At 40.3% G+C, this 13,072-nt stretch overlaps 1 protein-coding gene across 1 annotated transcript in view; it reads left to right on the top strand.

The window, feature by feature from the left end:
- mr (anaphase promoting complex subunit morula) overlaps nucleotides 1–13,072 on the top strand; it is a 208,873-nt gene that overhangs the window by 77,964 nt on the left and 117,837 nt on the right. Inside the window, exon 9 of the mRNA XM_071665551.1 lies at nucleotides 8,930–9,054. Within this exon, the coding sequence (XP_071521652.1) occupies nucleotides 8,930–9,054 (125 nt within the window). The remainder of the gene's footprint in view (nucleotides 1–8,929; nucleotides 9,055–13,072) is intronic.

Raw genomic sequence — 13,072 nt, 5'->3', positions numbered from 1 at the left:
CTCACCTCCAGCCATGTGCATGCAACACATCTCTCTTACACATGCCAGCTCTGCTTTTTTAGATATCCCCCATCCCTCACCCACTTCCCTTGCTTCATTTACATGAAAAATACTTCTTATAATGAGATTTTAAAGGAAATCTATTTTTCTGCAAAAAAAATACCAAAAATGGTTGGTAATAGTTCAGGGTATTTTTTAGCTCAAAATACTTTTTGTTTCAAAACTGAAAAATAAGAAAATTGAAACACTTCTATACGTGAAATAATCATGGAAAATATATCACAATACTCTGAGTTCTTTCTCATTACGCAGTAAATACAATGCAAATAATCAGATGACATTCTTAGATTGACTTTATTTAACATCTTAACTAAGGGTCTTAAATATGAAACGGAAATGGTGAAGAGCTTGTAGATTTATGTGCTGAAATAGGACTGATGATTGGGAATACCTGGTTTAAAAAGCGAGATATACATAAGTATACGTATGTAAGTAGGAGAGATGGCCAGAGAGCGTTATTGGATTATGAGTTAATTGATAGGCGCGTGAAAGAGAGACTTTTGGATGTTAATGTGCTGAGAGGTGCAACTGGAGGGACGTCTGATCATTATCTTGTGGAGGCGAAGGTGAAGATTTGTAGGGGTTTTCAGAAAAGAAGAGAGAATGTTGGGGTGAAGAGAGTGGTGAGAGTAAGTGAGCTTGGGAAGGAGACTTGTGTGAGGAAGTACCAGGAGAGACTGAGTACAGAATGGAAAAAGGTGAGAAGAAAGGAGGTAAGGGATTGGGGGAGGAATGGGATATATTTAGGGAAGCAGTGATGGCTTGTGCAAAAGATGCTTGTGGCATGAGAAGCGTGGGAGGTGGGTTGATTAGAAAGGGTAGAGAGTGGTGGGATGAAGAAGTAAGTTTATTAGTGAAAGAGAAGAGAGAGGCATTTGGATGATTTTTGCAGGGAAAAAATGCAAATGAGTGGGAGATGTATAAAAGAAAGGTGCAAGAGGTGAAAAAGAGGGCAAATGAGAGTTGGGGTGAGAGAGTACCATTAAATTTTAGGGAGAATAAAAATATGTTCTGGAAGGAGGTAAATAAAGTGCATAAGACAAGGGAGCAAATGGAAACTTCAGTGAAGGGGGCCAATGGGGAGGTGATAACAAGTAGTGGTGATGTGAGAAGGATATGGAGTGAGTATTTTGAAGGTTTGTTGAATGTGTTTGATGATAGAGTGGCAGATATAGGGTGTTTTGGTCGAGGTGGTGTGCAAAGTGAGAAGGTTAGGGAAAATGATTTGGTAAACAGAGAGGAGGTAGTAAAAGCTTTGCAGAAGATGAAAGCCGGCAAGGCAGCAGGTTTGAGTGGTATTGCAGTGGAATTTACTAAAAAGGGGGTGACTGCATTGTTGACTGGTTGGTAAGGTTATTTAATGTATGTATGACTCATGGTGAGGTGCCTGAGGATTAGCGGAATGCATGCATAGTGCCATTGTACAAAGGCAAAGGGGATGAGAGTGAGTGCTCAAATTACAGAGGTATAAGTTTGTTGAGTATTCCTGGTAAATTATATGGGAGGGTATTGATTGAGAGGGTGAAGGCATGTACAGAGCATCCGATTGGGGAAGAGCAGTGTGGTTTCAGAAGTGGTAGAGGATGTGTGGATCAGGTGTTTACTTTGAAGAATGTACGTGAGAAATACTTAGAAAAGCAAATGGATTTGTATGTAGCATTTATGGATCTGGAGAAGGCATATGATAGAGCTGATAGAGATGCTTTGTGGAAGGTATTAAGAATATATGGTGTGGGAGGCAAGTTGTTAGAAGCAGTGAAAAGTTTTTATCGAGGATGTAAGGCATGTGTACGTGTAGGAAGAGAGGAAAGTGATTGGTTCTCAGTGAATGTAGTAGGTTTGCAGCAGGGGTGTGTGATGTCTCCATGGTTGTTTAATTTGTTTATGGATGGGGTTGTTAGGGAGGTGAATGCAAGAGTTTTGGAAAGAGGGGCAAGTATGCAGTCTGTTTGGGATGAGAGAGCTTGGGAAGTGAGTCAGTTGTTGTTCACTGATGATACAGCACTGGTGGCTGATTTATGTGAGAAACTGCAGAAGCTGGTGACTGAGTTTGGTAAAAAGTGTGAAAGAAGAAAGTTAAGAGTGAATGTGAAGAAGAGCAAGGTTGTTAGGTACAGTAGGGTTGGGGGTCAAGTCAATTGGGAGGTGAGTTTGAATGGAGAAAAACTGGAGGAAGTGAAGTGTTTTAGATATCTGGGAGTGAATCTGGCAGCGGATGGAACCATGGAAGCGGAAGTGAATCATAGGGTGGGGGAGGGGGCGAAAATTCTGGGAGCCTTGAAGAATTTGTGGAAGTTGAGAACATTATCTCGGAAAGCAAAAATGGGTATGTTTGAAGGAATAGTGGTTCCAACAATGTTGTACGGTTGCGAGGCGTGGGCTATGGATAGAGTTGTGCGCAGGAGGGTGGATGTGCTGGAAATGAGATGTTTGAGGACAATATGTGGTGTTAGGTGGTTTGATCGAGTACGTAATGTAAGGGTAAGAGAGATGTGTGGAAATAAAAGGTGTGGTTGAGAGAGCAGAAGAGGGTGTTTTGAAATGGTTTGGCCACATGGAGAGAATGAGTGAGGAAAGATTGACCAAGAGGATACATGTGTCAGAGGTGGAGGGAACGAGGAGAAGTGGGAGACCAAACTTGAGGTGGAAAGCTGGAGTGAAAAAGATTTTGAGTGATCGGGGCCTGAACATGCAGGAGGGTGAAAGGCGTGCATAGAGTGAATTGGAACGATGTGGTATACCGGGGTCGACGTGCTGTCATTGGATTGAACAAGGGGATGTGAAGCATCTGGGGTAAACCATGGAAAGTTGTGTGGGTCTTGGATGTGGAAAGGGAGCTGTGGTTTAGGTGCATTAATACATGACAGCTAGAGACTGAGTGTGAACAAATGGGGCTGTTGTTGTCTTTTCGTAGAACTACTTCGCACACATGAGGGGGTAGGGGGTTGTTATTCCATGTGTGGCGAGGTGGCGATGGGAATAAATAAAGGCAGACAGTATGAATTATGTACATGTGTATATATGTATATGTCTGTGTGTGTATATATATATGTTTACATTGAGATGTATAGGTATGTATATTTGCGTGTGTGGATGTGTATGTATGCACATGTGTATGTGGGTGGGTTGGGCCATTCTTTCGTCTGTTTCCTTGTGCTACCTCGCTAACGCGGGAGACAGCGACAAAGCAAAATATATAATAATATGATATAAATATGACCAAATGATATTTGAACCCCAGATTTGTATTCAGCATGAAAAATACTTCACATAGTGAGATTTTAAAGGAAATCTATTTTTCTGCAAAAACTACCAAAAATTGCACGGTATTTTTTAGCTCAAAAACTTTTTGTATCAAAATTGAAAAATATGTTATTGAAACACTTCTGTACTTGAAATAATCTTGGAAAATATATCACAATACTGAGCTTGTTCTGATTACGCAGTAAATACAATGCAAATAATCAGATGATAGTTCTAGTTCTAGAGTTTTAGATTGACTTTATTTAAAAGCTTGATTAAGGGTTTTAAATACGACCAAATGCTATTTGAACCCCAGATTTGTATTCAGCATGAAAAATACTTCTCATAATGAGATTTTAAAGGAAATCTGTTTTTCTGCAAAGAGTACCAAAAATTGCAGGTAATAGATATATTGTTCAGGGTATTTTTTTAGCTCAAAAAACTTTTTGTTTCAGAATTGAAAAATGAGATATTGAAACACTTCTATGCTTGAAATAATCATGGAAAATATATCACAATACTCTGAGTTCATTCTAATTTTGCAGTAAATACAGTGCGAAGAATCAGATGATATTTTTAGATTGACTTTATTTAACAGCCTAATTAAGGGTCTTAAATACTAACAAATGATATTTCAACCCCAGATTTGTATTCAGCATGAAAAATACTTCGTACATTGAAATTTTAAAGGAAATCTATTTTTATGTAAAAAGTACCAAAAATTGCAGGTTCAGGGTATTTTTTAGCTCAAAAACTTTTCATTTCAAAATTGAAAAATAAGATGTTGAAACATTTGTATACTTTAAATAATCATGGAAAATATAGCACAATACTCCGAGTTTGTTCTGATCACGCAGTAAATACAGTGCAAATTTTTTTTTTTTTTTTCTTTGTCGCTGTCTCCCACGTTTGCGAGGTAGCGCAAGGAAACAGACGAAAGAAATGGCCCAACCCACCCCCATACACATGTATATACATACGTCCACACACGCAAATATACATACCTACACAGCTTTCCATGGTTTACCCCAGACGCTTCACATGCCCTGATTCAATCCACTGACAGCACGTCAACCCCAGAATACCACATCGCTCCAATTCACTCTATTCCTTGCCCTCCTTTCACCCTCCAGCATGTTCAGGCCCCGATCACACAAAATCTTTTTCACTCCATCTTTCCACCTCCAATTTGGTCTCCCTCTTCTCCTCGTTCCCTCCACCTCCGACACATATATCCTCTTGGTCAATCTTTCCTCACTCATTCTCTCCATGTGACCAAACCATTTCAAAACACCCTCTTCTGCTCTCTCAACCACGCTCTTTTTATTTCCACACATCTCTCTTACCCTTACGTTACTTACTCGATCAAACCACCTCACACCACACATTGTCCTCAAACATCTCATTTCCAGCACATCCATCCTCCTGCGCACAACTCTATCCATAGCCCACGCCTCGCAACCATACAACATTGTTAGAACCACTATTCCTTCAAACATACCCATTTTTGCTTTCCGAGATAATGTTCTCGACTACCACACATTCTTCAAGGCTCCCAGAATTTTCGCCCCCTCCCCCACCCTATGATCCACTTCCACTTCCATGGTTCCATCCGCTGCCAGATCCACTCCCAGATATCTAAAACACTTCACTTCCTCCAGTTTTTCTCCATTCAAACTCACCTCCCAATTGACTTGACCCTCAACCCTACTGTACTTAATAACCTTGCTCTTATTCACATGTACTCTTAACTTTCTTCTTTCACACACTTTACCAAACTCAGTCACCAGCTTCTGCAGTTTCTCACATGAATCAGCCACCAGCGCTGTATCATCAGCGAACAACAACTGACTCACTTCCCAAGCTCTCTCATCCCCAACAGACTTCATACTTGCCCCTCTTTCCAAAACTCTTGCATTCACCTCCCTAACAACCCCATCCATAAACAAATTAATCGGATGATATTTTTAGATTCACTTTATTTAACAGCTTGATTAAGGGTCTCAAATACAACCAAATGATATTTCAACCACAGATTTGTATTTAGCATGAAAAATACTTCTTATCATGAGATTTTAAAGGAAATCTATTTTTCTGCAAAAAATACCAAAAATTGCTGGTATTTTTTAGCTCAAAAAACTTTTTGTTTCAAAACTGAAAAATAAGAATACTGAAACACTTCTATACTTGAAATAATCATGGAAAATATGTCACAATACTTCGAGTTTGTTCTCATTACGCAGTAAATACAATGCAAATAATCAGAAGATATTTTTGGATTGACTTTATTTAACAGCTTAATTAAGGGTCTTAAATATGACCAAATGATATTTCAACCCCAGATTTGTATTCAGCATGAAAAATACTTCCTATATTGAAATTTTAAAGGAATTCTATTTTCCTGTAAGAAGTACCAAAAATTGCAGGTAATAGTTCAGGGTATTTTTTAGCTAAAAAAAACTTTTTGTTTCAAAATTGAAAAATAAGATATTGAAACACTTTTATTTATTTATTTGCTTTGTCGCTGTCTCTCGCGTTAGCAAGGTAGCACAAGGAAACACATGAAAGAAATGGCCCAACCCACCCACGTACACATGTGTATACATACATGTCCAGACACGCACATACGCATACCTATACATCTCAACATATACATACATATACACACACAGACATATACATATATACACATGTACATAATTCATACTGTCTGCCTTTATTCATTCCCATCGCCACCCTGCCACACATGAAATAACAACCCCCTCCCCCCTCATGTGTGTGAGGTAGCGCTACGAAAAGACAACAAAGGCCACATTCGTTCACACTCAGTCATTAGCTGTCATGTATAATGCACCGAAACCACAGCTCCCTTTCCACATCCAGGCCCCACAAAACTTTCCATGGTTTACCCCAGACGCTTCACATGCCCTGGTTCAATCCATTAACAGCACGTCGACTCCAGAATACCACATCGTTCCAATTCACTCTATTCCTTGCACACCTTTCACCCTCCTGCATGTTCAGGCCCTGATCACTCAAAATCTTTTTCACTCCATCTTTCCACCTCCAATTTGGTCTCCCACTTCTCCTCGTTCCCTCCACTGCTGACACATATATCCTCTTTGTCAATCTTTCCTCACTCATTCTCTCCACATGACCAAACCATTTCAAAACACCCTCTTCTGGTCTCTCAACCACACTTTTTTTATTACCACACATCTCTCATACCCTTTCATTACTTACTCAATCAAACCACCTCACACCACACATTGTCCTCAAACATCTCATTTCCAGCACATTCACCCTCCTCCGCACAACTCTTTCTATAGCCCACGCCTCGCAACCATATATCATTGTTGGAACCACTATTCCTTCAAACATACCCATTTTTGCTTTCCAAGATAACATTTTCGACTTCCACCCACACATTCTTCAAGGCTCCCAGAACTTTCGCCCCCTCCCCCACCCTATGATTCACTTCCGCTTCCATGGTTTCATCCGCTGCCAAATCAACTTCCAGATATCTAAAATACTTCATTTTCTCCAGTTTTTCTCTATTCAGACCTACCTCACAATTGACTTATTCCTCAACCCTACTGTACCTAATAACCTTGCTCTTATTCACATTTACTCTCAGCTTTCATCTTTCTCACACTCTACCAAACTCAGTCACCAGCTTCTGCAGTTTCTCACCCGAATCAGCCTCCAGCGCTGTATCATCAGTGAACAACAACTGACTCACTTCCCAAGCTGTCTCATCCTCAACAGACTACATACTTGCCCCTCTTTGCAAAACTCTTGCATTCACGTCCCTAACAACCCCATCCATAAACAAATTAAACAACCATGGAGACATCACGCACCCCTGCCGCAAAGCAACATTCACTGAGAACCAATCACTTTCCTCTCGTCCTACACATACAGACATATACATATATATATACACATGTACATATCCATACTTGCTGCCTTCATCCATTCCCGTTGCCACCCTGCCACACACGAAACAGCATCCCCCCACTCCGGCGAGGCAGTGCCAGGAACAAACAAAAAAGGCCACATTTGTTCACACTCAGTCTCTAGCTATCATGTGTAATGCACCGAAACCACAGCTCCCTTTCCACATCCAAGTCCCACAGACTTTTCCATGGTTTACCCCAGATGCTTCGCATGCCCTGGTTCAATCCATTGAGAGTGCGTTGACCCCGGTATACCACATCATTCAAATTCATTCTGTTCCTTGCATGCCTTTCACCCTCCTGTATGTTCTGGCTCCGATTGCACAAAATTCTGTTTCCCCTTTTAGAAAGTAAAATACAAAGGGGGGAGGGTTTCCAGTCCCCTGCTCCCGCCCCTTTAGTCGCCTTCTACAACATGCGGGGAATATGTGGGAGGTATGCTTTCTCCCCTATCCCCAGATATAGATATAGGAAGGAGATAAAAATGATTCAAGAATCCATTTGAATTTTCACCAGAAGGCTGAAGTGAATTGTACCGGATGAAGCTCAGATCTGCAAACCGAAAATACCTTCAGATATTAACAGTGAAAGTAGTCTGTTGAACTTTTATTCCAGGCTGTTGTGACACATATATGAACTTATGTTTGCTGCAGGTATGTTTTTAGGCTTTGGCAATACATATTCATGAACGAACTTATTCAGGGATGAATATGGTGAAATCAAAGTGTAGGGTAAGACTTATTTATTAACATATATGTAACATTTTACTGAACAATGATGCTCTCTTTAACAAAATGCAAACCTAAAGGCAGTAACACCTTGATCCATGGGTTGGATCAAGGCTATCACAGTTTCAAAGATGTTTATGTATCAGTGAAAAAAATTACTTCAGAAGTATATTTCATCATCTGCTTTCACAGTGATATTATGTAGAAGTTTTGTGGATATTTCAGCACAATGTGCTGAAAAGTATGGGAGTAAGGTGTGAGCATCTAACGGATTGTCTTTACACGCTTTATCTTTCATTATACGTACGGCAAAAATTGATAACTGATCATTATCTTGTTTTAACTTATATACAAGAAAAAAAAGAAATCTTGTTGTAAGCATTGTGATTCATTGATGATTTTTTGCAACAGCAAAGTTGAAAAAGTTTTCCAGCCAATAGTTAGATGTTGAGTAATCAAAGTCAGTTATCCTCTGACAACACTGCCCCTACTTTAGCTAGAAACCCTTCTGTCTCATTTTGGTCATCTTTTGGTGCTGGAAGGATCATTGTCCATAAAGTCTTTATCATCAGATAGTTCAGAGCCATCTACCTGCTCTTCAAAATCTAGCCAAAGTCACTAATTTTTTCCCAGAAAACTCATGAAAATGTACTTCACTGACATAACTGGAGGATAACTGATTGTGGGGAGAAATTGTCACACCCAACCACTGCAGCCATCACCTTGGTGCAGCACACAGCCTTAAAATTAAGACACAAAACTTGATGAGTAAATATCCATCCAGAGGTGTTGCTTAGCTTGTATAGATATGTCTGGAGACATTAAGGGTTTAAGTTAGGTATAATTATTTTGCATCCAGTTCTAATGATAAAACAGTATGTTATTTTGTTGTGCATTTAGACTGATCAAAATTTCTTAAACATTTCTGTTTTTCTTCAGACTCGTCTTCTGCATCCAGGTGTAAATACAACTGATGTTCTTCATGCATATATATCAGCTATCAAAGCTCTGCGTGTACTTGATCCAAAAGGTGTTCTCTTGGAACTTGTGTCAGAGCCTGTAAGGTATGATTGGACCTAATAATATTTTACTTTTCTCAATATTTTTATCTTGTAGTTTCTCAGTATATACTTCTTTTTATTTGTTTAGATTTGCTTTGCACATAATATCTGATTGGGTTGGAGCAGTGTAGCTTTAGGAGAGGTGAAGGATGTAGGACCTGGTGTTTGCTTTAGGGACTTTGTGTGAGAAATTCTTGAAGAGAGTGAATTGTATGTAGCATTTATGGACTTGGAGGGTGTTGTCAGACTGTTCCTGCTGGAGATTACACCACAAGTGAAAAGTCACCTTGGACAAGGCTGTACCACTGGGAGTTCCCTCTCATCAAAGGGTACACTCCAGAAGAGTCTACATTTACCTACTACTGGAAGTAGTGCAGCCTTGGGCTGCAAGAGCCCTTAGAAAAAGTTCTAAGACAAACATCAGGTATTTTTCATAGAAACTGGTCTTTGAATAATTAAGGATAAGCAAATTGACTCGGAGAAATCATGTGATAGAGTTGACAATGAGTCATTTTGGAAGTTCTTGTAAATACATGGGGTAAATGGTAAAAGTCACCATATACAGTGAAGAGTTTTTACCAAGAAAGTAAGGCATTTGTGTAATTTGGAAGGGATGAGGGTGAGTGGTTTTTGATGAAGGTGGACCTGCTTCAAGGATGTATGACAGTTTTCTTTGTGCACTATATTTATGGACTGGACTAAGGGGCAGAATGACAGTTTACTGGGAGGTGAAAACTTTGCTGTTTGCAGATTACATAGCTTTCATGGCAGATTGCAGAAACAAACATTAGAAACTTGTGACATTGTTTTAGAGAGCAAGTGAAAAGAGAAAGTTGAGTGAATGTTAACAAGAGTAAGGCATTGAAGTGCAGCAGGATGATGACAGGATGTCTTGAGAGCAAGATTGAATGGGGAGGACCTGGAGGAGGTGGAATGCTTTAGATACTTGGGAGTAGATGTTGCAGGAAATAGAACCATGGGAGTTGAAACATGGTATAGAATGGGAGATAGAAAGAGTATTTTGAAGAATTGATGAATGTAGGGGAAAGTCACATAGCAGTTGTTACATGCATGTGTATTGAGGATTTTTGAGTGGAGTTTCGTGAGAATGTATGTGTGTTATTTCAGAAGGAATTTCATTGGAACGGGTCAGGAGTGCTTCATGAGTGGGGATGAACTACGATGATTTTATAATTTTTTCATTATACTTGATCGCAGTTTCCTGCATTAGTGAGGTAGCTCCAGGAAACAGACAAAAAAAGACCCAGGACATACCAGGAGAGATTGAGTGTAGAATGGCAAAAGGTGAGAGCAAATGACATGAGGGGAGTGGGTGAAGAATGAGATGTTTTTAGGGAACCAGTGATGGCTTGAACAGAAGATGCATGTGGCATGAGAAAGGTAGGAGGTGGGCAGATTAGAAAGGGTAGTGAGTGGTGGTTGAAGAAGTAAGATTGTTAGTGAAGGAGAAAAGAGGCATTTTGACGATACTTACAAGGAAGTAGTGCAAATGAATGAGAGATGTATAAAAGAAAGCAGCAGAAGGTCAAGAGAAAGGTGCAGGGATTGAAAAAGAGGGCAAATGAGAGTTGGGGTGAGAGAGTTTCATTAAATTTTGTGGAGAAGAAAAAGATTTTTGGAAGGAGGTAAATAACGTGCGTAAGACGAGAATGAATGAGAGCATCAGTGAAGGGCCCAAGGGGGGAAGTAGTAACAGGTAGTGATGAAGTGAGAAGGAGATGGAGTGAGTATTTTGAAGGTTTGCTGAATGTGTTTGATGATGGGTGTTTTGGTCTAGGTGGTGTGTGAAGTGAGAGGGTCAGGGAGGATGATTTGTTATTCAAAGAAGATAATTTTTTCATTATACTTGATCGCAGTTTCCTGCATTAGTGAGGTAGCTCCAGGAAACAGACAAAAAAAGACCCAGGACATACCAGGAGAGATTGAGTGTAGAATGGCAAAAGGTGAGAGCAAATGACATGAGGGGAGTGGGTGAAGAATGAGATGTTTTTAGGGAACCAGTGATGGCTTGAACAGAAGATGCATGTGGCATGAGAAAGGTAGGAGGTGGGCAGATTAGAAAGGGTAGTGAGTGGTGGGATGAAGAAGTAAGATTGTTAGTGAAGGAGAAAAGAGGCATTTCGACGATACTTACAAGGAAGTAGTGCAAATGAATGAGAGATGTATAAAAGAAAGCAGCAGAAGGTCAAGAGAAAGGTGCAGGGATTGAAAAAGAGGGCAAATGAGAGTTGGGGTGAGAGAGTTTCATTAAATTTTGTGGAGAAGAAAAAGATTTTTGGAAGGAGGTAAATATTGTGCGTAAGACGAGAATGAATGAGAGCATCAGTGAAGGGCCCAAGGGGGGAAGTAGTAACAGGTAGTGATGAAGTGAGAAGGAGATGGAGTGAGTATTTTGAAGGTCTGCTGAATGTGTTTGATGATGGGTGTTTTGGTCTAGGTGGTGTGTGAAGTGAGAGGGTCAGGGAGGATGATTTGTTATTCAAAGAAGAGGGAGTGAAAGCTTTGCAGATGAAATCTGGCAAGGTGGCGGGTTTGGATGGTATTGCAGTAGAATTTATTGAGAAAGGGGGTAATTGTGTTGTTGATTGGTTAGTAAAGATAGTCACTGTATGTATGGATCATGGTGAAGTGCCTGAGGATTGGCAGAATGCATGCATAGTGCCATTGTACAAAGGCAAAGGGGATAAAGCTGAGTGTTCAAACTACAGAGGTATAAGTATGTTGAGTATTCTTGGGAAATTATATGGGAGGGTATTGATTGAGAGGGTGAAGGCACGTACAGAGCATCAGATTGGGGAAGAGTGGTTGGGTTTCAAAAGTGGAAGATTATGTGTGGATCAGGTGTTTGCTTTAAAGAATGTGTGTGAGAAATACTTAGAAAAACAGATGGATTTATATGTTGCATTTCTGGATCTGGAGAAGGCATATGATAGGGTGGATAGAGATGCTTTGTGGAAGGTGTTCAGGGTATATGGTGTGGGAGGTAAGATGCTAGAAGCAGTGAAAAGATTTACCAACGATTTAAGGTATGTATACGTGTAGGAAGAGAGGAAACTTTGGTTCTCAACGAAAATTGGTTTGCAGCAGGGATGTGTCATGTCCCCAGGGTTGTTTAATTTGTTTATGGATGGAGTGGTTAGGGAGGTAAATGCAAGAGTTTCAGAGAGAGGGGCAAGTATGCCGTCTGTTGTGGATAGAGGGTCTGGTAAGTGAGTCAGTTGTTGTTCACTGATGATACTGCACTGGTGGCTAATTCGGGTGAGAAACTGCAGAAGTTGGTGACTGAGTTTGGCAAAGTGTGTGAAAGAAGAAAGTTGAGAGTAAATGTTAATAAGAGCAAGGTTATTAGGTTTAGTAGGGTTGAAGGACAAGTCGATTGGGAGGTAAGTTTGAATGGCGAAAAACTGGAGGAACTGAAGTGTTTTAGATATCTGGGAGTGGGCTTAGTAGCGGATGGAACCATGGAAGTGAGTCACAGGTTGGGGGCGAAGGTTCTAGGAGCTTTGAAGAATGTGTGGAAGACGAGAACGTTATCTCAGAGAGCAAAAATGGTATGTCTGAAGGAATAGTGGTTCCAATAATGTTATATGGTTGTGAGGCATGGAATATAGATAGGGTTGTGCGGAGGAGGGTGGATGTGTTGGATATGAAACGTTTGAGGACAGTCTGTGGTGTGAGGTGGTTTGATCGAGTAAGTAATGGAAGGGTAAGAGAGATGTGTGGTAATAAAGAGAGTGTGGTTGAGAGAGTAGAAGAGGATGTGTTGAAATGGTTTGGACACATGGAGAGAATGAGTGAGGAAAGAATGACAAAGAGGATATATGTCAGAGGTGAAGGGAAGAAGGAGAAGTGGGAAACCAAATTGGAGGTGGAAGGATGGAGTGAAAAAGATTTTGAGGGATCAGGGCCTGAACATATAGGAGGGTGAAAGACATGCAAAGAATAGAGTGAATTGGAACGATGTGGTATACTGGAGTCGACGTGCTGTCAGTGGATTGAA

Source organism: Panulirus ornatus, chromosome 10, assembly GCF_036320965.1.
Source record: "Panulirus ornatus isolate Po-2019 chromosome 10, ASM3632096v1, whole genome shotgun sequence".
Lineage (NCBI taxonomy): Eukaryota > Metazoa > Arthropoda > Malacostraca > Decapoda > Palinuridae > Panulirus > Panulirus ornatus.
This window is presented reverse-complemented; position numbering and strand designations above follow the sequence as displayed.